The sequence below is a fragment of the Podarcis raffonei genome, chromosome 16 (assembly GCF_027172205.1).
Source record: "Podarcis raffonei isolate rPodRaf1 chromosome 16, rPodRaf1.pri, whole genome shotgun sequence".
Classification (NCBI taxonomy): domain Eukaryota; kingdom Metazoa; phylum Chordata; class Lepidosauria; order Squamata; family Lacertidae; genus Podarcis; species Podarcis raffonei.
In genome coordinates, this window is record NC_070617.1 from 13,434,389 (window position 1) to 13,462,240 (window position 27,852).

The following is a 27,852-nucleotide window of genomic DNA, read 5'->3' on the forward strand; positions in this document are numbered from 1 at the left end:
AATATGGGTTTTTTTTACATAAAAATACACACAACCAATGAGAAACAAGAATACAATGGATTTATTTATTTTTTAAGCTGCAAATGGAAACAACAGCAGCAATGGTCCACCAAAAGCTTACTAATAGAGCTAAGAGTCATATCCCAGGTCAAAAGCGCATGAGGGGAACTTGCAGCTAACACCTGAAGGCAGAGAGATGGCCAGAAGGACCTCCAGGGGCAAAAAGTTCCAAAGTTGGGGTGCCACCACCAAAAAGGCCCCGTCTTGTGTGCTCAGTTGCTGCAGCTTAGAGGGTGATGAGATATTCTACAGGGCCACCACTGAGGACCTGTGCATAGGTAGCTTTCCATGGGAGGTGATAGCCTGCATCCAAAAACCTTTTGAGGCACAGCTGAGCAATCTCTGTCCCTTCCAACTGTACTCCAGCTCCCATCAGCCCCAGCCAGCACTGCCAATTGTCAGGGATCAGGGGAGTTGTAGTCTAAAACATATAGAGGGCCATAGGTTCCCACCATCAGACTGCAAAGGCCAAACACAGCATTTCTAATTGGGCTTGGACACAAACTGGTTGCCGGTGAAAAAGGCACAAGATCAGAGTGAAGCGATCGAAGGAAGCAAACCCAAGTCTGAGCTACACCAGTTGCATTCTGCACCTCCCCAAATCAGCTGGAAGTGTCCTGGAAGTCCCCAAGTGGGACGTGGCTGCAAAAGCACTCCCCAGTTGTTCGCCCCCAGTGTCTGATATTTGTCATCTTCTCACCTCCAAACATGGAGGGTCCATGTACACGTCATGTCCGAAAGCCATTGAAAGACCTTTTCCTCCTCCATGAATGAATCTAAAATTCTTTCTTCAAAGTTTTCTGCCTCACGGCAATGAGTTGCAGAGGTTAATTCCGCTTTGCATAGACACACTTTGTCGTTGGATAATATCCAGAACCTGCCACCAGCCAGTTTTCACTGTGCTGTCCTTAGAAGTTCTGAGACAAGGTGGCGCATTTTTCCCAGCCTATTGCATGAGTCCACTTACTTATTTCTCTCCACATGGGTCTGTCCCAGAGGTGAGGAACCTTCTTCAGCCCGATGGCTCCAATCCGTTCTGGACAACTTTTCAGGCACCACATGCCTGTGGGGGTGGCAGGGACGGCACCAGATGCAAAAAATGGACAAAGCCACAAATGTCAATTTTACCTTTGGGCAGAAGGCTAGTTTCTATGTGTGCTTGCTTGCTCATATCCTCTATCCAGACAAGCAAGAGGCATTATCAGAGGTAAAGGACACACTCCAACCAGACAAAAACTCAAGGAAACAAGGCGAGTGCAGAGGTGGAGAGGCTGCAGGAGAGTTTGCAAGATGGTCCACATTTCTGTTCTAACCTTTTAGCTAGGACAGAATACCCTGTCCAGGGTGGGGGCAAAATTTACCATCAAGGTAACTTAAATTCTAAAAGAGGAGGTAGATTCTCCGCTCTGTTCTCTGTTAAGCAAATTGCCTTCATTGGCTTTCTTTCCTAGGTAATGCAGTCTGCTGTTTTTCCAAGGGGGACAGTGGGGAGAGGAGTAACACATGCAACATCTAAACCCACTCCTGGCCACATTAAATCCCTTATCAGCACCCGGGGGGGGGGCACACACACACATACACACACCCTTTCAGACTTTGCATCCTTAAAGACTAGAAACTTGGTGTCTTAAGTAACAGCTGGGATCCTCAAGAGGGTTGAATTCTATGCCCGATGCTGATGTCTGTGACCACAGAAGATGTGCAGTTCTCCCCTCTCACAATTTGTGCCGCTGCGTGACTAGAGTTGCTTGCAAGCTGCAAGGGACTGCATTTTTTAAAAAAGGAGGAGGAGGAAAAAGAAAATCCTGCTTGTTTTCTGAGCTGGACACGGAGGTGGTCCTTGGAACCGAAGCTGGAAGGGAGTGGGGGTCAGGGCAAGTTTGAGGCTGACACGGGCATGTGTGTGCGTGCATCTGTCTGTTGGCCGTGACGTGGCAGTCGTCCCGTCCCCTTTCATTGTCACTTCTTTTTTGTTTTTTGAGTTGCTCTCCGTGTGATTTCCCCTTTATGTTCTCGTGACCTTCCAGATCCACCAACCGTCTTCTCCCCCAACAAGAAGCTTCTGCCTTCACAGTAAGTCACGCCACCGCATGACATCACTTCCTGCTCCCACTCATGCCAACCCTGCAGCTCCTTCCCCTGTTGCTTCTGCTCAGCCCGCCCTGTGTTTTGCAGGCCACAGCCAGGGGGAGAGGGGTGAAGCGTCTAGGGGGTGGGAAAGGGAAATGCTGCAGCAGGGCTCCGCAGGACGGCAAAAACAGAGTCCCACAACAGGCAAGGCTTATAACTCGGTGGTGGAGCCATCCGCCTTGCAGGTACAAAGTCCCAGGTTCAATCCCTGGCATCTCCAGGTAGGGCTGGGAGAAACTCCCCATCTGAAAACCTGGGGAGCCACTGCCAGTCCATGTAGACAAGAGTGACTCTGATGGCCAATATTCTGACTCAACATAAAGCAGCTTCCAACATTAGACAAGCCGGACGTGAATGCCATAGCCTTCTCCTACTGATGTTTCCGGTGACTGGTATTCAGGTTGAAACAGAACTGATAACAAACCAATCAAAATAATAAAAACAAATTATTAAGAGTCCACTTGCATCAGTTTAACTTTTTGTCCGTATTCCATAGACACCAGATGAGCTGCAATATGTCTGATCATTACTATTATCTAGTCCCGGCACTGTAATCTGAACTGTGAAAGTGCATGGTGCAGCTGCCTTTGGTGGGAATCTTCTTAACCACAATCCTAGTCATATACATACTGCGTGTATGTTCTGTGAATCCAACACTCAAAAATGCAAAAGCACAGAAGTTCTGTGACCTTCAAAGCTGAATCCTGTGGCCTGTAGGAACTGGATAAGTAGGCATTTTGCAAAATTCTGTCATTTAAAAAAATCTGCATGATTTGGACATATTTGCTGGTCATAGCGAGGTTGCTGTGCAAAGCACAAAATGGCAATCTGGGTTCCAAAATTTTGCCAGGCATTTCCCCACACACAGACTTAGCAATGCTACGGACTTGAAACACATCTTAAAAATAATAATTGAGAACACTGATTCTCAGTAAGCTGAATGTTGCACCTGGTACCACATGAGCATAGGCCTAAATGCTTTTTTGGCTTATAGAATCATCTGCAGCAATAGCATTTTGTCCATGTCTGATGCCAAGTTTGGAGTCCCTCACTCACCCCACGAGTTATCACCAGAGGTTTCTCAAGCTCCCTTTCAAATTCTGTCCAATTGCCATATTTGGGATCAAGAAAGACATTTTTTTCCGGGTGAAATTGATGAAAGGCCCTTAGAAGTTTGTATGTTCACGTGCATTTGAGGAGCTGGTATGAACAATCACTTATTGAAATACACTTTCTGCTTTTTTTATTTTTTTAAAAAGTCATACCTGCCTTGTCAGGGAGAAGGTATAGAGCCTCATCTTCCTTTAGCGTGCTAGTTTTCTCAGTGCAGCTACAAAAAGTGGTACAGCGGACCACATGGTAATCCTGTGTTTGTGTTTTGACTCTCACCTAGAGCACCTTTTTGGCCGCACATCCTGTTGCTTGCCACAGCGTGCATTCTGCCTTGCGCAGCTCGATCTCTGCGAGGCTGGCCATCCTCCCTTTTGGGCAGGGTGGTGTCTGTTCTTGACAGCTTTTAGGGAACCCTGGGGCTGGGGTTGGAGGGAAACAGGGCCCAATCTCTTGCCAGCTGACCAATACAAATATATATTTTGGGCTTCTCCCCGCTCCAGAAATTCTACAGGCACTGCTAGCCCAGACAGCGTTGTGAAGATGAAATTCCAGGCCTCCCCGTATCAGAGCCTTCGCCGCTCCCTGCTGTGGGGGGAGAAAGCCAGCACCAGCTTAGGCCTCAACATCACCAGCGGCAATGCGAGGAACAACTCCAGATACACCCTCTACGAGAGCCACGTCGGGGAGCCGCTACCCCTGGAGCGCATCTGCCGCGGGCCCGACGGCCGCTTTGTGGTGCAGAGCGAAGCGCCGCCTCGGGAACGCTTGGCGGCTATGCTGGAACGCTATTCCCTGTCCCTGGCTTCTTCAGAGAGCAGCCTGGGCCAGCTGGAGCCTTACCTGCAGGTCTACTCCCCCCCTAGGCCTGAAGAGCCTGTCTGGCAGAAAAGCGTCTCCCTGAGGCCCAAGAGCGCCAGCCGCTCCCGCCGCGAAGCCAAGGCCTCCGGCTACCGCCAGGGACGCTACTTCGACTACAGCAGCAGCAGCCCAACGGAGGAGGCCGAGCCCTTGTGCATTGTCAACATCAGCCCAGTGGCGACCATGCCGTATGGGGCTACCAAGCAGCGTGCCCAGACCACTACCCAGAGCCCCGAGGGGCACGTGGACGGGCCCGCCACTGCCGCCTCCTCGTCTTCCTCGCCACCCCCTTCCTCTCCAACCTGCCCTAAGCCGATCAGCCAAGCCCATGCAAATACCTCAGCCCAAAGTGGGATTCTGCAGTACTTGAGTCTCCCCTTTTTCAAGGAGATGAATGTGGATGGTGACTGGCCTCCAGAGGAAGAGGAGCAGGAGGAAGAAGAAGAGGAGGAAGAGGAGCAACCTTCCAAACCAGCCCTTCATGAGGCTCTGGGCAGCACTGAACTCACTGGGTTGGGGGATGAGGACAAAACTGTGTGTCCAGCCTACATGGACACGCAAGCCAATCTAGACCCTGCTCAGGTACAGGCCTTGGCCAAATCTCTCCTCAGGCTCCCTCACGCCAACATGGGCCCGGCTAAGGCTGCCTTTCCCGGGACCTCGGTTTGCCCAAGTTACCTCAGTTCCTTTTTGGAAACGCCCTCACCCAAGGAACCAGGGCCTTGGTTGGAGGTGCTGTCGCCCCCTCAGCCCCCCATGGACAGCAGTCAGGCAGAGCTTGCCTACACAGCCATCCCCTCAGAGCCTCACTGGCTCCACGCAGCGGAGGAGCTCCCAGAGTCTCTGCCCCCTGAGAGACACAAGTCGCCCGTCGCCGTTGCCCTGGCAGGGCCGCTCGCTGAGAAGCTGCCGAGGGGCAGCCTGACCAGCCAGAGCAGCGGCCGAGGCAGTGTGTCCTTCCTGAGACCTCCCTCGCTGGCGCCGTCACTGGCGGGTAGCTACCTCAGTTCCCCCTTTGCAGAAATGACCGGCTGGCAAAGCAGCTCCGCGGGTGAAGAATGCAGACTCAAAAAGGACCCTTCGGTGGTTGCCATCAATAAAAGGTGAGACAAGGGCAGGCAAGGGAGCGGAGGTGAACTAGGCCTGCAGTTTTCCCCGGAGGCTCTGGTGGGTTGGAAGAGTGCTTGGGGGCCTCAAGTAAGCACCTCGCAAAGGATGAGCCAGGGTGAAACATGTCCAGCAAATTTAAAAGTTTCTAGCCATTACGACTGTGCATCAGGACCTGGAAGCACAGGGACAATGCCAGATGAAATTGCAAAAGCTGGAGTGAGGAATAAATGGGATTTCAAGAGGTTATAACCAGTAAAACTAATGCAATAAACCCCACATGAGAATGCAGCCGTGGTAGGAATTTCCCCTTCCTTTCCACACTTAGAGCCCTCTCGGGGTCTTAACTCTGCAACCCTAAGCGGGCACAGAGACTACAAAAGAAATCAAAACAGGAGCCCAATGCAAACAAAATTCTGTCCCCAGTGAAAAAGCTGCTGGTGGAGAAAAGACACTGCTAATTGGTAGGACATCTGCCTTGCATGCAGAAGGCTCCAGGTTCAACCCCTGGGTTCTTCAGGTAGAGCTGGGGACCAGCTCCTGTCTCCAACCCCAGAGAGCTGCTACCAATCAGTGTAGACAATACTGAGACTTGGTATAGGGCAGCTTCCTATCGTCTTAGGCTCTCCAGCTTCAGCAGGCAAGCAGAACAGGATGTGAGGAGGCAGGACACACACCTGCCATACACTCTGTGTCCACAGGATGGAGCCTCCCTTCTAAACATCCTTTCTGTGTTAATTTTGTTATTCTTAAAGCTTCCAAAGTCTTCGCCAGCATTCTTTTAAATTTAACTTTTTGAAATTGAGCCCAACCGTTTGAAATCTGGAGGTTGGTCAGGGTGCAAGACGTCTCCACGCAGGGACACATTGTACCACCCAAAGGTCCTTTGCAATACAGGAGGGGGGAGGGACCATACCTTGGTGGTGGAGCACCTATACTCTGCAGGCAGAAGGCCCCAAGTTCAGTCCCTGCTCTATCTGATTACAAAGGTTCAAGGAGCAGCAGGTAATTGGAGAAACAGCCAGTCAGAGTAAACAATACTGGGTTACAGGAGCAAAAAATCTGAGCTGGACCGAGACACCTTCCTGTGTTCTAAGGGAGAACATAGCTCAGTGGTGGAGCACCTGCTTGGCATACAGAAGGCAACAGGTTAAAAAGAAAATTAGCAGATCAGAGTCTTTCCCATCACCTGAGCCTGGAGAGCCAGTCCAGGGCCATCTGGAGAATTAGACTCACCTGGTATTATAGAGATGGGGAACCTGTTTCAGTCTTAGAGTAACATTCCCTTCTAAGCACCTTTCCTTGGGCCACATACCTAGGTTGGGTGAAGCCATAGGGGACAGGGCACAGAGCAAAAGGTGTAGAATTTAAATTTGTAGGTCGTTTTCTTTTCAATTACCTTTGTGCACATGCTTGCACACTCGTCTTTGCCCTGCATCCAAACCAGCAAGAGGCATTATCGGAGTTCAAGGACAAAAGCACCCAAGGAGGGTGCAAAGCAGAGCTGGTGAAGGAAGCGGCAAGGGGAGAGTTCTGAGGGCCGGATAGAGAGGCCTGGAGGGCCACATTTTGCCCCAAGGCCTGGGGTTCCCCAACTCTGTGCCGGCTCTCCTGTCATAATGGGGACTGCTCTGTGCACTGTCTGAGTCCACCTGTATTCCATGGATCTTTGCAATATAATAGCATTAATCATTAAAATAAATACGTTAAAATGGATATATTGAATGTCATATGTGAAAAATGTATCATTTAAGGGTAAATCTGGAAACCATGGAAGTGGCAGATGGGATAAAGTCAATGAATAAAGTAATTTATGGTCTATGTTAAAATCTATAAAGTTTTTTTTGGGGGGTGGGGGGGGGATCAATAAATAAAATGTAAAAGAAAAAAGACCCAAAAAGGCAGTGGAGGGGGATCGATTTGGAAGCATTGCTTATGGATACTTTTAACTTGTCCTATCGGTAAGCTGTATATTTACGTAAATGTTTGTGTATGTTAAATGAACTGTTAATTGTTGATTACTTCTTATTAGTGTTATGCTGCAGTAATGTTATATGTCTTACAATGTATTGTGGCTGTACTACTATTTTTGCGTGCATTGCTTGGAGCATAGATTTACTTGTGGAAAACGCAATATATGAGTAAATTTATAGAATGGGGCAAGCACTGCCCCACCGACCTCACTCTGCCCTCCGCCATCTGCCTGCCTTTTTTACTTTTAGCAGTGTCCAGTGGCTGTCACTGCCATCCTCAGTGTTGCCTTTATAGAATTCAACAGACAAGGAGGGTGGGATGGAACTAGACTTGAGCTGGTTCTGCCTGCCTTAGGCGCTGTCTCCGCTTCCTGTTGGACTCCCTGCTTTCCACCCCATCAGTCCAAATGGGCAGCACTGCAAACAGCCTGGTGGAGAGGATCCCACCCTCTCTCCCTCTTAGCCTTTTCGGCCTCCATGTTTCCTCTCTCGCACACACGGCCATATCTAACTCCCCTTTTATCGCTTCCAGGAGGAACACATCTGTGGACGAGAACTACGAATGGGACTCTGAGTTCGCCCTGGAGTCTGACCTGCTGGATGCGCTGCAGCTTTATCGGAGTGGGAACCCCAAAAGGCCGGTCTCCACCATCGCGGCACAGGAGTTGGAGAAGCAGAGTAAGCATGGGGGGGGGTTGTGGGGAAGGAGGCCACAGATGAGCAGAAGCAGAAATATATATATATGTATATGTAACGTTAAGTAGATGTGTGCATTATTTCAGACAAAAACGGCAGAACAGGCTTTTGAATTTAGCTCATCTTGGTTCAGAATTTTAATATGGGGCAGGTTGTTATGGGCTGGAATCTTAATATCAGCCTCCCTCTGCTGCCACAGACACCAAGCCATAGGAAATGTGTCCTTCTTTCATGGTGGCTCATTGGAGCCCACAGGGAGGCTTATGCTAAGTATGCAGAGGCGTACAACATGCATTACCAGGCCTCCTCAGCACCCCAACCTTCATTAAAGCACAGCCAGGTTACTAGCCCTCACAGTGTCCAGAATAAGCGATTTATGTCCAGAGCGAGTGATTTGTGGGCAGCTGCCCCATGTGGCAAACCACTGAACTGCAGGTGGCAGCTTCTCTCTGATGTCCCTCTGGCTCTGGACGGACCATTGGATCCTCTTGGACAGGAAAGGAGTACAGTGGTACCTCTGGTTACGAACTTAATTTATTCCAAAGGTTTGTTCTTAACCTGAAACCGTTCTTAACCTGAGGTACCACTTTAGCTAATTGGGCCTCCCGCTGCCACCTGTGCACGATTTCTGTTCTCATCCTGAGGTAAAGTTCTTAACTCGAGGTCCTACTTCCGGGTTAGTGGAGTCTGTAAACCGAAGTGTTTCTAACCCGAGGTACCACTGTATTATCCACACACCATACATTTAAAGCACACATCTTCCCCTGTCAACTGTGGGGGGTTTTAAGCATGATGGGAATTGTACCTCAGCGAGGGGTAAACTAGTTCCCAGAATTCTTTGCAGGAAGCCAGGTGCTTTACATATTGTCAGCAAAGACTGGCACCATCTTTGCAGGGTTTCAGGGGGGGTGAGCATTCCCAGCCCTACCTGGAGATGCTTCTGCATGCAAAGCAGGTGCTCTGCCACTGAGCTACGGCCCTTCTCCATTAACAGAGTAGGAACATAGGAAGCTGCCTTCTGCTGAGTCAAACCCATCCAGCTCAGCATTGTCCAAAATCTCAGGCCAGAGTGGGAGCTCTTAGCTGGAGATTTCATAGATTGAACCCGGGGCCTTCCGCACACACAGCAGATCCTCTACGACTCTACGACTGAGCATCTGTGTTGGTGACGTGGGGTGTGCTTACGTTGCTTAAGGTTCATTCCCCTGCCATATATCCGTCCCGCTTGGAGAGAGCTTGTTCTTGCCTTGCACCCTCTGACCACTCTCCCACCCCCTCCTTTCCGCAGGCTCAAAGACCTCCAGCGAAAGCAGCAGCTCGCCCTCAAACTCCCAGTCAGTGGGTGCCTTAGATGGGTCCAGCTCCCCGGTGCCCTTGCCCAGCCCTGAGGAACGCTGTGCCGCCCTGCGCGAAGAATTTCTGGCTTACCGCCGGCGCCGGGAGGCCACTCAGCAACGCCGCCAGAAGCTGGGCTCTGGCCAGAAGCCGGGGGACGAGCGGTTTGAGCAGGCCACCTTGTTGTGAGGGGGCCCCAACAGCCTAAGCTGGCCACGTTGCCCCCCCGACACACACGCCGTGAGGGGGACGGTGTCTCCATTTGACCATGCTCCTGTTGAGAGACAGTGCCCTCTAGAGCTAACCAAGGGAACTGTGTCCTGCGCGGAACAGCAACTGGCTCCAAAGACATTGAGGGGAAAGCTTGAGGCTGACATAGCGAGAGGAGGAACTCTGGACCTTCTTAACCCTGCTGGGAGACGATATGTTAAAACTACTGGTGTTTTGATTTATTTTAAAGCTGATGCTGGGCTGGGGTGGGGTGGAATTTGGGGGGGGTGCTGTTTTGTAAAACGGGACTTTGAAAAGAAAAAAACGAAATTGAACTGAGTCTGGTGTCGTGTCACTTGTAGAAACTGGAACTGCGCAAAATGCTAGGGCACAAGATATGCTTGATGAACCTCATGGAGACAGTTTGAGCCAAGGCATGGAAAAATGGTGACTCAAGAGGTTATGAGCACCTTCAGAAAAGGCCCAAAGCGCTGGGGGGCTTTTTAGCTTAGAGAAGAAGATCCCTGATCGATCAGGTCAAAGGGAGCCCACCTAGTCCCATATCCTGTTCTCACAGAGGCCAACCACATGACTATGGGAAGGCTGAAAGCAGGGCCCTGAGCAGAACAGCAACACTTTCCCTACGTTAACGTGGAGAAGAGGGTGGAGCTGCCTTTGCCATCCCGGTGCCCTCTGGACATTTGGGCTACAGCTCCCATCGGTCCCAGAAAGGTAGAATAGAGGTTTATAAAATTTTGAGGCATGTGGGGAGGAGTGTTACCTGTTATCGATTTGACTGGCCGCAGGTTCAGGGCAGACACCTCCCCACACAGACCCATGCAATTAGCACTTATCCCAAGGGATAGTTAGGCTGTGGAACTCGCTGCCACATTGTATTGTCACTGGTTTAAAAAGTATTTTACAAGTTGAAAGGGGCCCTGCCAATGCAGGCAAAATCAGTGCCTCGAGTTACAGGTCATCAGCCTCATTGCTCCTTCTGTTTCCGGTGCTCAGAGGTGAGTGTTGAACCGTTATGTAGCCAAGACTGCACCATGCAAGCACAGGAGGGTAAGCTTAAAGGAGCCCCAAGGTTGGCAGAAGTACAAGAAAAATAGTGGGGGGGGGGGAATCCCCAAGGAGGTTGGGCTGGAAGTCGCCAAAAATAGCCCAACGAGGACTGAGCCTGCTCAACTGCCATGGAATGCTGTTATGGGAAGGAACGGAAAACCAGGATATAGAGGAGGAATGGAATGGAGTAGCTTGGGAAAAAAGGCATGGCTGGCTGCCTGGACCACTAAACTGCAGCACTCTACGCTGCAACAATTTGTTGCAGGATCCAGAAGTCCTCTCCCCCCCTCCCTCACTCCATTACACTGCATGTGAGGGTGCCCAATTTAAGCTGGATAGAAAAAAATGTTTCCTCGACATTCAATATGTGTATCTTCGGAAATACGGTAAATCCATTTCACCAGTGCGCTTGCAAGAGCCTGTAAAACGAATACCCACAGAAAGGGCTGCCCACCATGTTGTTCTTATCTCCCCATTGCCCCATATCTTTGTTAACCTTGGATAGTATGGGAGCCGTCCACTGCTCCCTGCGCAGAGAAGCAGCAGGATGACCCGTCCTCCAAGGGGAGGCTGCCTGGTCTCTGCACAACTCACAGCTCCTTTCATTCAGAGAGGGACACCTAGAATAGCAAAGTGCATGGAAGTGCAAGAGGTAGGCCAGGTCGTTCTGAACCTTCGGTGTTCTAAAAGGGAAACTTCATTGACGTCAGCAGCATTGCATTCAAGCAGCAGTTCAATACTTTGCTCATCAGGGTCAATTTGGGCGGCGTGTTGGGAGGAACCAGGGCTTTAAAATAACCTCAAAGGGATCCCAGTGATACTCAGTTGTCCAAAAACCACGAAAAAAAGAAACCTGGAGCCAGTCCTGCGCATTACCGTCTAGAAGCGCCTCTGTAGCCTAACCTTACCATAATAGCCTTTGAGCAAACAGATCCAGATGCATGCTCACTGACCAGGTCTTCAGGAAGCGACTTTGAATGTTGACGCCTGTCTCCAAAGCAGAGAACTGTGATGCGCTGCCTAGGGTCAAGTTACATCCGGTTTCAAGAAGCTACTTGGAGTGTTGAACAAGCAAGGAAGAAAAGCAAGCAAGAAAGAAAACCACTAGGAGGTCTTTCAGAAGAATGAACTAGTTGGGCAGTCCGGATTGCTTCGGAGATTGCTCGTGGGCTGGATGCAACATACACTCACGCCCCAAGCGCAGAGTCTGCCAAAAGGGCCGTCCTTCCTGGTGGGCCCGACCCCAATCAGATTCCGCATCCCGGTTCCCTGCAATTACAGTTGTTGAGCTTCTGTTCAGAGTGGCTTCCCCACAGACCATCCAGGGTTAAAAAGGAGGTTGATGACCCTGCGCTGAAAAAATCCTCCCGAGCTTCCTTTTTTCCCAAATTTGGCCTTTCTCTTGCAAGTCACATGGCCCCAAGGGGCTGAATTCTAGGGAAGAGTCCCTGCAGGAACGCAGTTGGAGGGAAGGGCAGCAGCAGGCACAGTAATGCAAGCAGGAAGGAGCAGGGAGGCAGACGATTGTGTGCGCAGGGCGTTCTGCTTGTGATGAATCAAGGGAGCAAGCCGGCGAATTATTCCAAGGCAGCTAGGGATGGGCAAATCTCTCCCATTCTGGTTTCCTTTCCATTTCTTCTTACATTGTTAATTCCAGCCCTCCACATTTCTACATCAGTTTGCAAATTCTTTTTCAAGTCCCCATGAAAATTTGTCAGCATTGTGAGAATCTCTAAAATGCACATTTTGCATGCAGTATACACATTTTAGCAAGCGATCCTTGTGCATTCGCTGTGTTTTTGTACACATTTCAACCAGTACATGCATTTTTGCACCCATTACTTGGTTGGAAAACACTGCAAAATTCAAAGAAGTGTGAATTTCAAAACACAGCCGTGTTTCAGTTTGCATGTTGTTTAAGGAAGCGGATAGTAGGTAGATTTGCCTTTAAACTCAAACAGAATCAAATCTCTCTCCTATCCCAGCCTCTAGACAGCCTGCTTTTGGGGGGCATTCAGCCTGATTTGCTTGTGGGGAGGTCAGACAACAGCTGCATTAAGTCATCGCCACCCCTCACTTTGTCACTTTCCTTATTGCAAAAAGTGATTTCAAAAGGGAACATGGTTTGTGGTGCAAGAGCGCAAAAGGATTTTTAATTGTGCAACCTGAATTTGCTGGTATGGTTGAATTTCATGTGAAAATGGTGACAGCCTTGAAAGCCCCTAGCACTAGTCTTGCTGCCCAGTAAGGGAAACCTTAAGTTGATAAATCATATTGCAGTTGATTGCTCAGATCTGCATTAGTTAGCATCACCTTAGGCGATGTGGCACCCTGCGGATGTTATTAGACTCCAACTCCCATCAGCTCCATGCAGGACAGCCAATCAATTTGTTTTGCTTCCAGTCAGTTCACAGAATATTGCAGCCCTGTTGAACACTGTTTATTTGTTTGTTGCATTTATATCCCAACTTTTTCTCCAAGGAGCTGAAGATAGTGCACATGATATCCTCGTTTAATCCCTGCAACAGCCCCGTGAGGTTGGTTAAGCTGAGAAAGAAGTTCACCCTGTGAGCTTCACAGACCAATGAGGATTTGAACCCTGGTCTCCCAGGTCCTAGCCTGACACTCTAACCACTACACCACACTGGCTCTGTTCCTCAACTGTTCTATTAACTGTTCTTTCATACTGTAATAACCAGCAGTTTACCTGGCCCAGATGCAAACATCAAGGCGACTTTGTCCAGGCTCTGAGAGGTTCCCCAAATTATTTCAATCAAGGTAGGATTTGAAAAACACCACAAACCTAGGAAGGAGCATAGCTCAGTGGCAGAACATCTGCTTTAGATGCAGAAGGTCCTAGGTGAATCCCTGGCATCTCCAGGTAGGACTGGGAAGGCGCTGCTGCCAGTCAGTGTGCATAATGGACCAATGTTCTGACTCCAGAATACGGCTCCTTTGTTCACCTTCTGTTGGGATTTAGGCTCTAGCTCAGGGATAGGGAACCTGCAGCCTTCCCGATGTTGTTGGATTTGAACTCCCATCATCCCTCCCCACTTGCCGTGCTGGCTGAGGATGATGGGCACTGGAGTCCAGCAACATCTGGAGGACATAAGGTTCCGCAGCTATCTGGGAGCTGCAGAAGGACCGTGGTGGCAAGCCGACAAACCTGGGAGTCCTCAGTTCAACTCTCACCTCTGCCGCAGACTCGCGAAACAGCCACAGGCAAGTCGCTTTCTTCCAGCTTCCCATTGCCATATGTTGTATGGGCAGGGAGAGCTTGCAGCTGCATTTAACCTTTCTAATGCTCTCCCCCCATCATGCAAGCACCACCCTCCAGTTAAAAAGCAACAACAGACTGCTTTCCCCTTGACTACGAAAACAGCTTTTGTTTTCCAACATGGGAATGCACAACCCAAGATTCAGAAATTCCCTTACTGAGAAATGCTGGGTTCTAGAGCTGGCTGACCACCTATAGATATTTTGAACCTGCCTTATTCTCAGTCGCATTGCTGGTCCATAAAGCCCAGACTGGTAACAGGAGGCCTCAGGCAGGGAAAGCTTTTTCCCAGAACCTGCTAGCTACCTGATCCTTCTAACCAGGCTGGGACATTCTGCATGCCAAGCACCTGCTTTGCCACAGAGCCATGATATGCCCTTTCTTGGAAGGCAAGGGAGGGGGCATAGCCAGTGTTTTTAATTGTTTTAAATAGGTTTTTCATAGAATCATAGAATTGTAGTTACCCCAAGGGTCATCTAGTCCAACCCTCTTGCAATGCAGGAAATCTTTTGCCCAATGTGGGCTTGAACCCACAACCCCGAGACTGAGAGTCTCATGCTCTACCAACTAAGCTGCTATCCCATACATCTGCTTTGGGTGCAGAAGGCCCCAGGATCAAACCCCAAGGACATCTCCAGTTATAGCAGGGGAAAGAACCCTGCCTGAAACTCGGAGAAGTGCTGCCAGTCAGTGTTGGCAATGCTCAGTTAGATGGACCAAGGGTTGGAGTCTGCATAAGGCCGCTTCCCATATTTCTACAAATATGTCCCCACTTTCCCCCTGATGTCTGAGACCTCTTGCCACCAAAGGGGGGGGGGGAAATAATGCCCTGAGTAGACCAAGAAGCCATCCCTTCTCAGCACCCCAACCATCTCTTTGGAGACTTGCAGGGGGGGCGCCTGCCTGTGCAGCCTTGAGGACTAGCAACGTGATGCTTTGTTTAAATGAGCTGGCATGTGTGCATTTCAGGATGCCAAATTCTGCAAGTGCCAGGAAGGGATGGGGGAACAAGCATGTCCCTGCCCATAGCAGCAACTACACACACACACACACAATTTTCTCTCTCTCCTTCATCCAGCCAAGCAGTATTAAGAGTTCAAGGACCCATTCCCAGATAGGCAAATGCACAAGGTGTGAAAAAAGGGCCAGTGAGGGGTGCGGTCTGGTGGGAGTCCCCAGGGCCAGTTGGAGAGGCCTGGGGGGCACCCCACTTTATAAGACAGATAAAAAACCCAATCTAGCCTCGTTATCTAATTCGGGGCCCTAGTAGCTTTCACCCAAAAGTAAGTACCGATTGAGCGCAGTAGGGTTCGCTAAGTGCGCCACTGAAATTAAACTATATATAGGAGCTAGTCCTCATGGAACTGATTCTGGTTAAGTTCCAGTAGCCTGAACTTGCGCAGCCGGGAAAAGGTCCCGCTTCATGGCGTTTGCTCAGGAGTAAGCGTGCAGCCGTCCAGAGACAGGGCTGGCTGCCTCTGCAAATTTTCCTTGGATCGGAATCAGCTCCATTGAACGCACCCGAAAACTTGTCTAGGATCGAGCCCTGCCGCTGCAAAACCCCACCCGCATTCACCGCAGCCTACGCGCGAGCAAGCACGCGTGTGCGAGGTGCAGATCTCAGGAAGTCCACGGGGTATGTAATGAGTGTGTGATTCTGTGCGTGGTGCACGTTTACTCAGGAATAAGCCCCGTTTGGACTTCTGGTTGTTATTTTCACTCCGGACTTAAGACGGGCTTGCAACGGGGAGCGGAGCACGTTGCAAGCAGAACACCACTTACTCGCGAATAAACCGGCAGCCTCCCCGGGACTGTCCCACCGCGAGCGAATTATTTGCAAGCAAGTCCTCCCAAACTGAAATCAAGTAGCGCTTCACTCCCCAAAGCGGGGGTCCTTAGGGCGCCAGTGGATCCCCCTCGGGGCTTGCTCCCGAGTAAACCCCTTGCCCGGCTCCCAACCGCCGCCCTGCGCCTTTAAGACCTCTCCCCGTCTTCCCCCTCCGCTTTCCCTCCGCCGGGGGTGGCACCGCCTCCCCGCCCCTCATTAGCGCTGACATCAGCCTTAAAAGTCCCAGCTTTGGGCGTGGAGGCGCAACGCAAGGCGCGGCTTGATCGACCCGGTGTCTCGCTCGCAACAGCGCCTGCGACGCCCCGGTGGGAAGGTAAGGGGACGCTGCGGCAGAGAGGGGCCGGGGCTCAGCCTTAAGCTGCGCTCGCTCCGTCGGGGAGCTGTGGTCCAAGCCGCCGCGCTCTGCACATGTGCTGGTGAACTCTTCTCTCTCTCAGCGTGGTCTGTTCCGTGCCTGAGTTTCCAAGAGAGGCCTCAGTCCTGATTTCAGAGCCAGAGGACTGGAGGGGGATATATACTATGCGGTGCAGTTAATTGTGGTGCATTTACCGCGACACCCAAATAGTTCCCATCCCGGTTTAAGGCGTGGGACGGGTCAGGGGTGGGTGCTTTGGGAGAACAAAAAAAGGGGGGGACTTGGAGCCCCCTTTTCGTGTGGGGAGAAAGAGGGTTGATATCGAGCTATTTCACCTAATTATCTGTGGTCTTTTCAAATCGATCGCCACCCTTTCTGCTACCGGGGAGGTCTGGTCTGAAAGTAAAGAGTCCGGGTGGGTTTTCCGAAGTTTTAGGGTAAACGGCGCTCCGGTCTAAGGGGCTCCTGTGTAAACGATGTATTCCCCCGCCCAGTCTCCCGGTTCTGTTTGGGGAACGGCCAAAGCTCAGTGGCGGAATATTTGCTTTGTCGATAGGAGTGACTCCTGTCTCTAGTCCTAGAGCGCTGCTGCCAGTCAGTGTAGACAATACTGGTCTAGGTGGACAGCATCTAAGGCATCTTTCAAGGCCCTTTGATTTGCCTTGCCCCGCATCTAAACGCCGGCCTGTGCGAACATGTGCGTTGCGGGATGATGTCACCTCCGCTACGCTCCTTTGCTTCATCAACCGGATTATAGGTGTTCACTGCCATAACACCAGAAACTAGGTGGCTGTGACCCTTAGTCTACTTGCTTGAAAGTGATGTCATAGAATTGTAGAGTGGGAAGGAACCCCGTGGGTCATCTAGTCCAGCCCCCCTACAATGCAGGGATATTTTGCCCAATGCAGTACTCGAACCCAGAACCCTGAGATTGTGAGCCTCGTGCTCTACTGACTGAGCTATTGTAGCTGTACGTGTCTTTAGATTACTCCTACACACGTGTTTGTGTGTGTGTGTGTGTGTACACTTGACAAAATTTAATCCAAAGGAAATATGTTTAGGACAAGAGCGTTCATCCAGACTAAGCTACACTTAAATCCTAGGCACACTTAAACTGCAGCCTTAACTCTTCTTGCCTGGGAGCAAGCCCATTTGAATTCAGTGGGACTTAACTTGTGAGTAGGCATGGCTAGGATCGGTGCCCGAACTTGGGAGCCAGCCCCACTGAAAGCAACAGGGCTTGCTACTGACTGTATGTAGGACTGCGTGTACGATTTTATTTTGGAGTTTTTAACTTGTTGGATAAAGTTTCTCCTGAGCGTACTTCCACCCCTCTTTGGCGCTTCTTTGCAACCCCCCCCCCGCCAGCCCAATTTACTACATTTCCCTTCCAATTTTGGGTATCTCTCTCTACTGGGTTTTTCAGTGGGGCCTGCATCACCCGCGCCAAAATCTGTTATCAATGGGATAGAGCAGGCGGAGGGGGAATGCGGTTTCCTAACTCTGTGCAACTGCTTTTGAGTAATGAGGTCTGAATGAGTAATTGTCTCTATTTATGCAGGGGGGGGGAGAGAGAGGAATTTGAACCGCATCACTGAGCAGACCCTCTCCTGGAAATGAGACAATTTGGCAATGTCTCCTTGCAGACTGTCTTTTGCTTCTTTCAACTGAGGCACGTCCTCGACTGATCTCTGACGGAGGTCGGAATGTAGGGATGACGAAACTGGTGGGGCGGGGGGGGGGCGCAGAGAAGTTTTCTTCTGAGCCCACTTCCAGTCTACGCAAGAAAGGACTGAGTTGCCCTGATGATGACTCCTTAGGGAATGATTTCAGCTGCCCCAGGGCTGTGGTCACAAAACGGAAGAAGTCTAGTTACTTTTCTAGTGGGAGATGACAAGGTGGGCAGAAAGGCATGTGTGGGTTCCGTTGTTACCTTGTGGAACTCCTTGCCACAGGAGGGAGCGGCAGCAGTGACTGCTCAGTTATGGCATTGGTATAATAATAATAATAATAATAATAATAATAATAATAATAATATTTTATTTATATCCCACCCTCCCCAGCCAAAGCCGGGCTCAGTATAGCACTGTGGCTGAGGATGAGCTTGAGATCAGGGGACCTTGCCTTTTCAAAACTCCCTCTCTCTCTGTCTCATGCTCACTAGGTGGTTTTAGGTGTGCCTCATGTCCACATACTGAGATGATATTTGCCTAGGCCACAAGGCACTTGTAAGGGTTTCGGTTTTATACAGGAGAGTGAAGTATCTTTCGTACGATTTAAGCCCAGCCTTGTCCATGAATATTGTTTTCATGGGTTTTGGCCCACGATAGAGCCTCCATAGCAAGGCCCAGTGTATCCTGGATTTCTAGGTACTGGCATAGGCCCTAACTCATGAGCTTCTCATATCATGGGGAGGCTGTGCCCCTCTGGAAGTTGCTTAATTCCAACTCTCATCAGCCCCAGCTAGCAGGACCAACGGTCAGGGCTAAGAGGAACCACAGAGTCCAGTAACGGTTACATGTTGGCTACTGTCATGGATGCTTTAGGTGAGATTCCTGCATTGCAGGGGGTTGGACTAGATGACCCTAGGGGTCCCTCCCAACTCTGTGATTCTGTGACCTTCCCAAATACAGGGTAAGCAGGATGAGGGTGTAGCCCCAAAGTGGCTCTCCTGTTTTGCATACGGATGACCCCAGTTTTGAATTCTGACATGTCCTTTTCACAGATCAGCAGCAGATAATAAGGGAGAAGTCGTTTAACCCTGTGGCCCTGGAGAGTGACTGCTGTGTAGCCAGCAGTGAGTTAAGTAGAACCTTGATCTGATTAACAACATTTCAAAAAGTGTTCAGGGCTTGCCTCTGCCTTAAAAACTTGCAAGGCCCTTGGCACACTTTCAGATGTTGAAAGGCAAAAGTAATGTGTGGATGCAGCAGACCCGTGTAGAACTCCCCTAGTATGTTTTCAGCTCTGTGTCTCACCTGGGAAGCAAACCTGGTTTTGTGTCTGTAATGTGGATACTGCTGACAACCTGATAAGACAGGTCAGAATTGCTTTGGGTGCTGCAAGAGAGTTATAAAACTCCAGATGCATATTGAATGTTCTAGGTGCCCTGACTTTTGTAGTCTTTGATACGCTGACATTGAGGCTGAAGTGGGCTCCTTGTTTTGTGCAGCCTGAATAAGGAACTGAAGTTGGCACACCCCTGCACCCCAAAATAAGCTCTGGGCTAACTTATACCATAACCCTCCATAACCTGGAAGCTGCCTCCTTTCAGCTACACCCCCATTGTCTCCCAAAGCTATGGAAGCAATTGGCACACATATAGAGCTGGTAATTGATGCTGCATTGTTTGAAATGGGTGTGGAACACCCTGATAATAAGGGATAGGACCCGTTTTAATTTTAAGCAAAAGGAAACCGCCCTATTTCTTGCCTGCCTTCTCTCCTCCAGTACACACACAGCTTCCTTTGTTAGACTTGGGTCAATTCTGCAATGGGAGCCTTGGGCCCAGGAAGTCATAAACCAGGGGTGGGGAGCCTTGGGCCAAGGGGCCAATGGTGGCCCTCAAAGCCTCTCTATCCAGCCCTTGCCATTCTCCCCAGGCCATGCCCCTCACAAGGCCCTGAATATTTTTGCTGGCTGGAATGTGCCTGATAATGCTTCTTGCTTCAAGGCTGGGTTGCGGCTTTCCTTCAGGTTCTGGAGCCTGAACTTCATCTAAAATCACTTGTAGTCATGCAGATCAAGGCTGGCTTTGGGTCTGAAGAGGCCTTTGGCAGAGCGTCTCGGGTGGGCAGAGGGCTCTTCCCTAGGTGGGCTTCCCTGTCAAGGGTCTTGGTGGTTGGCAATGAGCTTGGATACCCACAATGCCCTGCTAGGTAGTAGTGCTATTCCCAGGGCATTGTGGGGAATCTTGAAATGGCAGGTGGCACTCAGACCCAGCTGTTCAGTGATCCATACAGGTGACCATGAGGATGGAAACGGATGATTGACACAGCTGGGTACGTGTGTGATTTATTAACTCGCCTTTTAACATGGGTGCATATGTCTGTGTCTTGCACACTGGCCTATGTTGCTGTGGTTAGCAGTTGCCTGGTTGAGGTGTGTGTTTGGCTGGTGGGTGTTGAACACAGCCTAAATAAGCACAGCCCTTGACAGGGTAAGTTGCTGCTGTTGTTGACGGCATAAATCAAGCGGTAAATCTCAGCCTGGGCTGTACCACCTGCAGCCGCATTGCAGCCTTCACAGATGGTGGCAGCACTTCCTGTGTGGTGGAGAGGCTGTGAGGCCGAACTTTATCTCTGGTGTTAGATTTCTACATAGCAGGCAACTCCCCGTTTACATGGGGGCTGATTTCTGAGGAACTGTATGTTTTAATTGAAATTGCATATATTGGGAACACCATTGGAAAAGCCTGCAAACGCCCTCTAAACCTCTGGAAACCCTCAAAAAACCATTTAAAAACAAAAAATCCACCAAACCCCACCATGGTCGCTCCCTCCAAGCCCCCTTGCTCAAACTCCCAACTCTCTACAGGACTCAAAGGTTAGTGCAAAGGCTTCTGGGATTGCGAGGTACAATTTTTGCCATTTCATGCTATTTTTAAGGCCGTTTTTGCCCCCTTTTGTGCCGTTTCTTGGTTCGCAGTGATCTGTGCATGCGCTTGTCTGTACACAGGGACTACTTCTCCCTAACACTGTCACCTGCTGAATGATGAGGCAGTGAAGCATTTAATACTGCCGCCATACTGCCTGGTATACCAGAGCCAGCAAATGGGGGGGGGCAGGCATGCCTGTGGTGGGTGGGCAACAGGTGTGAGCTTTACTTTGCCTGCATCCCAGGTGCACGAAAATTGGAGGCTTGAGGTTTCCTTGCCTCTGCCTTGGAATGTACAACCTGAGCCTCTGCTTATCGCTTCTGGAGAGTGAGGAAGGGAATTGGCTAACTTGATTGCTACTTCCTGGAATTGGTGGAGCGGCTGAGTCCACCTCCAGAATGGAGATGGGAGGGGTGGCTGAGAGCAGGCCTTGTGAGGCCTTGTTGTGAAATGGCAGAGGCTTGAACTCCGGGATCCCATGTTTATTAGGCACCTCTCCTTATTACCTTCAATGCAAATGGGGAAGCTCCCTTTCCCATGTCACTAGCAGGTCAGCATTTTTTTTTAATTCTACTAAATTAAAATATGACTAGAGCTTGATTAAAATAATTAAAGTTGGCTGCAGCAGAGGAAGCCAGGAGCCGCAAGCTCTGCGTGTGTTATCTGTCCTCTTTCTAGGATCAGCGGTTTGGTTTGGTTTGTTTTGGAAAAAGGTGTGGCTCAGACACAAATCCTGGCTTTCTTTTCTTAAATAAACGTTTAACTGACTTTGCTGCCTTGGAGGGTGTGGAGGTGCTAGCGAATCTCAATTCCACCCGTCCGCACTCCGTTATTGTTGCCAAGGTGGGGTTTTAATCTGGTGCCTTTTAGATTCTAACAGCAACCAAACAAGTGGAAATGACCTCTGCAGAGCCCTTACTCGAGGTGTTGGCCAGTGGAATAAATTCCTCGCCTCCTAGGTACACGTGTGTACAAAGTATGGGCAAAGTAAACTTTTCTAAACCCAGGCAGTGCTCCTGAGCATGTGTAAAGAATTGGGTTGCTTCCAGGTGACCTGTTTGCTGAGCATTCCTTCTGATTTGTTTGCGCAAATTTTGTGGGGAGGTTAGTAAATATCGGCTATATATTGAGCATTCATTATGGTTTGTTCTTGGCGAGCTTTCAATTGTGTCAATTTGCTCGTTCATGTCCCATTTTCCAGTGCTTTTCCCTGTCTTCTTTATTGAAAAAAAGTCTGTTTTTAAAAGTTGGGTTAAGCAGTTTTGTTGTGCCAAATCAATTACTTGCACAACTTGAATTTGCTGGTGTGTGATTTGAACCCCGCCTGAAAATAGAGACAGTCTGGAAGCACCCTGGATCGCTAGCATGAAGAACATGCTTGCACATCTACCCAGCACATGCGCCGGACGATTTTGTCCATCCTGAACTTGGGGGGGGGGTGGCTTCCAGCGACTCAAGACAGACCTGCAGATGGCTGTGCTACTATGGGGTTTGAATTTTGAGGTATTGCTAAGAGGCGTCGGTCACAAAATAGTTGGCGATGGTGGCGGGGAGGGGGAGCATGAAATAGCGCAGATTAAAAGAGAGAGCTTCTTCCGACAGCCTTGTGCACTTACCATGGGGGGCCAGCTGTGTCCTGCTGGTCCTGACTGTGGAGAACTCACAGTATTGATTTTACAGTCAGGCACACACAACAGCCAGCATCTTCGTTACCAGGAAAAACATATACAAGATATTTGTACCACTCTCTCTCATTTCGGAAACCGCTTGGAAAGTACCTGAACGTTTTACCCTATGACTTCCTTTCTAGGAGCGTTAAGGACCATTTGTAAAAAAGAAAATGAAAGCTTGAAATCTACAGCACCAGTGAAAGCCTTCCCTGTGTGGCAGATCCCTGATCGAGGGGATCGCAAGGCTGGATTTGCATGATGATCCCAGGTGGATCAAACAAAGGCGTATTCTTGGTAGCTGATCTCATCAATAGCTAATCTGTGTCCCCTCTGGATAGATGTTCCTCCACTACAACTCCCATCAACCCATTTAGCGATTAGCTTACCTATCTGAGTTTCTGACACTGCAACCCTGACTGCTGTCCATGACGGCTAGAATTGGAGTTCAACATCTGGGGGTTGGGGGCAGGTTAAGATGCCCCTGATTAGACCTGTCGGCAGCTGAGCCTCTGTATTCAGGAGCAGTCTACCCCTGAATGCCAGGGAGCAGCTGCAGGGGAAGGCCACGGCTTTCTTGCTGCCCTGCTTGTGAACTTCCCACAGGCTGGTTGCCTGAGGCCTGGTGGGGGTCGTGGGGGTGGGCGCACAAAGACGCTGGAGGAATAGGCCTGTATGAGACTGGCTGAGCCTGTCTGTGGCCTCTTCCACCCAAATTAGGCCTTATGGGACCGAGAGTGCATGGAAAAGGTTGTATTGCTACAACAGTTCCTTGTATAAATATGAGAAAAGTGTTTGTTTTTTTTCACACACACCCGGGACCCCATAAGCTGCAGCTCCTGACTTTGGCCATCTTCCACTGCCCTCCCTACTTTTGCAGAGAGAAAAAATGTGCCTTTTTTGGCAAGGGCTACTGTGGCTTCAGAAAAAAGCTGTACTGGAAGAGGAGGCAAGAGATGGGGTGAGCCGGGGTGTTGGCCGCGGTGCTTAATCACGCTTTTGAGAACTGCCACTTCCCTCGCCTCTTGCACATAAAAGGGAAAAGTAGCTGTTACTTGGAATGCGGGCGAAAAGAGATCTTCTTACTCCTCCGGCATCTGGGGCTAGGCCAGGTTCATGAAGGGGGAAGAGAAAGAGGAGGAAACACAGGCTAATAAAATGTTCAAATATCCCTGACTCCCCAGGCTATCTCCTCTCTTCATCCTTTGGGAAGCTTGCACTGTTAAGCGGCAACGGAGGAATGAAGCACAATCCTGCACCTTAAAAAATAATAATTGCAGAATTTTATTTATCATTCTTATATGTGCTGGAAGCTGGCCAGAGTGGCTGGGGTATAAAAATAATAATTAATGCATTTAAACCCTACCTTTTTCTACAAGGAACTCAAGGTGGCATACATCATGCTTCCCCTTCCTCAGTGAAATTGGTCCAAGGTCACCCAGTGAGATTCATGGCATTCGAACCTTGGTCTCCCAGGTCCTAGTCTGGTGCTCTAACCACTACACCACCCTGGCTCTGTGGTTCTCCAATGTGCCCATGCCTGATGATTCCCCATGGGTTTTCTCCAGCCTGCATTCCTTAGAATGTCTAGGCACCATTTATTTTGTTCCAGTGAGATTTGCTGTTATTTTAATTCTTCATTTCTATACTGCTTTATATGTTAAAGAAATAAAATCACAAAAGTGGAGATGGAGACGTCGGTCACCAGCCTGGTATCCAGAGATCTCTACATGGTTGCAGATTAGACCTGTACCAGTAGCAAAATGCACCTGGCTAATTTCTGACACTGCTTCTGAGGGCCACATGACAGTCGTGAGCAGGGCCAGAGGCAAAAGCAGGTGGTATGCTGAATGCAGATTTTAAATTTCCTCAGTAGGCCTGTTTTGAGCCTTTCACACACGTTTGTCTCTGTTTCCTCTGGCATTGTCAGAGTTCAGGGACAGATTTCCAACCAGGCTCAAACCTTTGAGGAATGTTCAAAGGTGGGGCAGGGAGGGGTGTGAGCTGGGGAGAGCCTCAGGGGCCAGATGGAGAAGTATGGAGGGCCACATATGGCCCTCGGGTCTAAGGCTCCCCACCCCTGCCTTAGCCTCTCAGGTGGTGTAACCAGGGGCAACCATGGCCTCTACATCCTTTGAAGGACCCGTGAAATGGGTTTTGTGTCAGCGGGCCTTGCAGGATGTTTGAGAGCCTTTGAGTACGTAATGAGGCGTGCGCGAGGCTGGAAGAAGATGCTCTCTTCCTACATTGGGGAGAAAAACCCAAACTGGCAGTCAGGCAGTCAGGAACGCGAGACAGTGTGCCAGGAGACATTCGTGGATGGAAAAGGAATGCTAGTGTGCAGATTAAAATTAAGGCTGTCATTCTCAGGAGCCTGTTTGCTGTGTTAGTGTGATAAATTGTGCTGGCTTTAGGAACATGGGGATCTGCCTGGCACTGAGTCAGGCCAAGGACTGACATTGCCCACACCGACTGGCAGCGTCTCTTCAGGGTCTCCTGCAGGAAGTCTTTCCCAACCCAAATTGGAGATGCCAAGGATTGAACCCAAGGCCTTCTGCAAGCAAAGGCAGATGTTCCGACGCTGAACCCTTCCTCCTGGGTAACCCAGAGGATGGGTAAAATAACTTTTTACACTCTCTTCTCTATAAACACACACACCAAAGCCAAGTTTCTTCTGGTTTTAGAAGATATTTTAATTCAGAGAAAGTCTCTCCCATCAGATGTTTAACTGTCCTGGCTGGGAAGTATCCATATTGGAAAGGAAAAGTTATGCTAAGACTTCCATCAAATCCTCTTTTTCTTTCAGAAGCTTGTTATTCAGTGACTTCAGTGTTAAAGTGCTTGCTGGGACATTTGTTTTGAAAACACATCATGACAGGATTGGTCAGCATCACCTGCCTTAGTTAGAGTTCCTTTGCGGTGTCTCTGCTCTGTCAATTAAACTGGCCCACAGTTTTTCACCCATTTCACAGCTGAGAAAACAGAGGCTGGCGAATGCCTTGTCAAAGGGTTCACAACGTTTGGGTACAGGTACACTCAGAAGTCAACAGTTGCCTAATATATGACTCTGTAAGCTGGACCTGACCATAGCACAACAGCAAATCTCCCCCACCTTGCTGTTCACAGGGCTGTGTTTACCTTAAAAATAAGCTGCTTTTCAGTGTAACTTGAAGCCCTTAGGGTGGCTATATATTAACCAACGGTGGTTTTTTTAATCCCTCGCCAGTTCATTGGTTAAAAACCTGGACTAGTGCCACCACAAAGAATCCTGCCACAGTTGTGAGTCTCAGTCGGGAGCCTTAAATGACTCTTGCACTTATTTCCCTGTTGCCACAATCTCCCTTACCTGGCACATCTTCCCACAAAACCCAGCTCCTTTTCCTACAGAGCTGGCGCTGCCAGATAATAAGCAACAATCTGTGAGACTAGGAGGCCCCTGGCATCATTCAGATTTAGCATGTCCAGGCTTGCTTAGTGTCTGTCGGGCTGATGGGTAAAGGACGGCTTAGTGTGGTCAGCAAATTCCAAGCAAGGCTGAAGGCCCATAGCTTGGTGTTGGTAGCCTGTGCTTGGTGCTCGGAAGGTTCCAGGTTCAAGTCCCGGAGTCTTGGAGTGGGCTGAGAAAGACCCCATCCTTATTATTCAAATGGATGAATGGAATAAACAGCTGGGCTGTTGGCTTCAGATCCTGAAATGGAGAGGTGGTTTGCCAGGGTGTTTTCAGTGGGCTCTTTCACCTGGAAGAGGTGCTGTCTGCATGATGCATCCATCCCTGCCTCGCTCATGTGTCACCGTATCAGGGCAGTGAAAACTGGGGTTGCAATATTATACTGCAGTTGCAGGGGGGCAGCTTGTGGCTGCTGCAGGACACCCCATCTGGAGCCAGAGCAGGGACAAACCTTTCCTTCCTCAGCTGCTTCTGGGGTGTATACCGGTATAAAATATAAATATAAAAAATAAAATATCTTGGACTGTGCCTCTGAAATGGTGCAGGCTTGAACCAAACTGTAGCTTTACTGGCTTGGAACATCTATTTGAAAAGGAAGGAAGGCCTTGCAGCAACCTATTTACGAGCCATAATGACAGGCAGAGATCGGAGGCTGGGAGAGTTTTATAGGCAGCCGCAATTGAGACTGAATGGTGGATCTACATAAGTGTAACTGCCCAATAAAATGTCAGCAGCTGCAGCCTTTGTGCTTCATCCAGATGCCCCAAAGGATTTGGGGAGGAGGTTCTCTCTCTCTCTCGTAATAGACTCTTCTTGGCTGACCTACCCTGGATTAGACTTTTTAACATCTAAATTCATGCATTTGAACATGAACCTGGCAGGGGGTTCGGATAGCTTGCTTTATTCTACCTGCTTTATTCTACTTATATTCCATGTTTCCTCCAAGGAGCTCAAGTTGGTCCAGCACACCGTTCTCCCCTACAACAACCCTGTGAGGTAGCTTAGGCTGAGAGACGGTGAGGGGTACAAAGTCACCCAGCGAGTTTCAGGGTTGTGTGGGGATTTGAAACCTAGACCTGCCTGGTCCTTGTCTGGCACTCTAAGCACTAGACTGGCTCTTTAACTCTTACCAGCATACAGGTAACCCCCTGTATTTCAGAAAATGAGAGGTGTGTTCCAAATGAGCCAGTGCAGGACAGTGGGGGGTAAAGAGGGGGTAGTCTGGAGAAAGTCCCAAGAGATAGATACCTGGGGGCTGCATTTGGCCCCTAGAATCAAGATCACCCGCCCTCTGCTCTAGAGCAAAACTTCCCCTTGGCTCACTGTTGTTGGTATCCATCTGTCTCAAGAGACAACGGAGTGTGCCTCTAGGGGTGAAGTCAAACCACTGTGGAATCATGGCACCTGCTGTGGCTGCAGAGACCGGTAACTTGTAATGGCTGCATTGTTTTTGCTGCCTTGGCAGCACCAAAGTGACCTCTCTGGGCGCAAGCCTGGGCAGTGTGTATGGAGGACGTGGGCTGGCATCTACAGAGGTTGGCTGGTGGGGTGGAAGGCAGGAGGGAGACCAAGGTTAGGAGAAGCCAGAGCCAATGACAGACAGAGGCAGCTCCTGATTGGTTGTAAGAAAGAAGGCAGACCGGAAGGTGGGTCAGCACACTGTGGACCAGCCTCCATGGGGCAGCTGCCTTCATGGCTTGCAGGCTGCCTGCAGAAGTAAACAGTAGCTTTATAGCAGGTTTGTGGATGAGTCCCTGAAAGTACTGGCACATACAAATCCTTGTCTACCTTGCATAGCCTGGCTAGTCACTCAAGTTGTGCAGATATCTACAGCATTTCTCTAGCACAATCATCAAAGAACAGGAATAAATTAAAACCAGTGCTTTTTTTCTTTTTTAAAAACGTTTATTTTGGCTGAAGAAAATCACCACTTTATAGTTCAAATTGGGAAAAATAAATACAGTGGTGCCCCGCAAGACGAATGCCTCGCAAAACGAAAAACGCGCAAGACAAAAGGGCTTTTCGGTTTTTGCGTCGCTTCACAAGAAGATTTTCCCTATGGGCTTGCTTCGCAAGATGAAAACGTCTTGCGAGTTTGTTCGCTTTTTT

At 49.6% G+C, this 27,852-nt stretch overlaps 2 protein-coding genes across 6 annotated transcripts in view; both read left to right on the forward strand.

Moving 5' to 3' along the window:
- Positions 1-9,731, forward strand: part of IGSF9 (immunoglobulin superfamily member 9) — a 60,575-nt gene extending 50,844 nt beyond the window's left edge. For 4 of the 5 annotated variants that reach the window (XM_053370225.1, XM_053370223.1, XM_053370220.1 and 1 more), the window contains 4 exons: positions 2,043-2,133; positions 3,804-5,264; positions 7,774-7,919; positions 9,226-9,731. In XM_053370225.1, coding sequence (XP_053226200.1) covers positions 2,043-2,133; positions 3,804-5,264; positions 7,774-7,919; positions 9,226-9,461 — 1,934 coding nt within the window. In that variant the 3' untranslated portion in view covers positions 9,462-9,731. The remainder of the gene's footprint in view (positions 1-2,042; positions 2,134-3,803; positions 5,265-7,773; positions 7,920-9,225) is intronic. The other variant, XM_053370224.1, reaches the window with a different exon arrangement.
- A 6,133-nt stretch (positions 9,732-15,864) lies between these two features.
- TAGLN2 (transgelin 2) overlaps positions 15,865-27,852 on the forward strand; it is a 28,329-nt gene continuing 16,341 nt past the window's right edge. The window contains exon 1 of the mRNA XM_053368831.1: positions 15,865-15,989. The gene's annotated coding sequence lies outside the window, so the exon portion shown is untranslated. The remainder of the gene's footprint in view (positions 15,990-27,852) is intronic.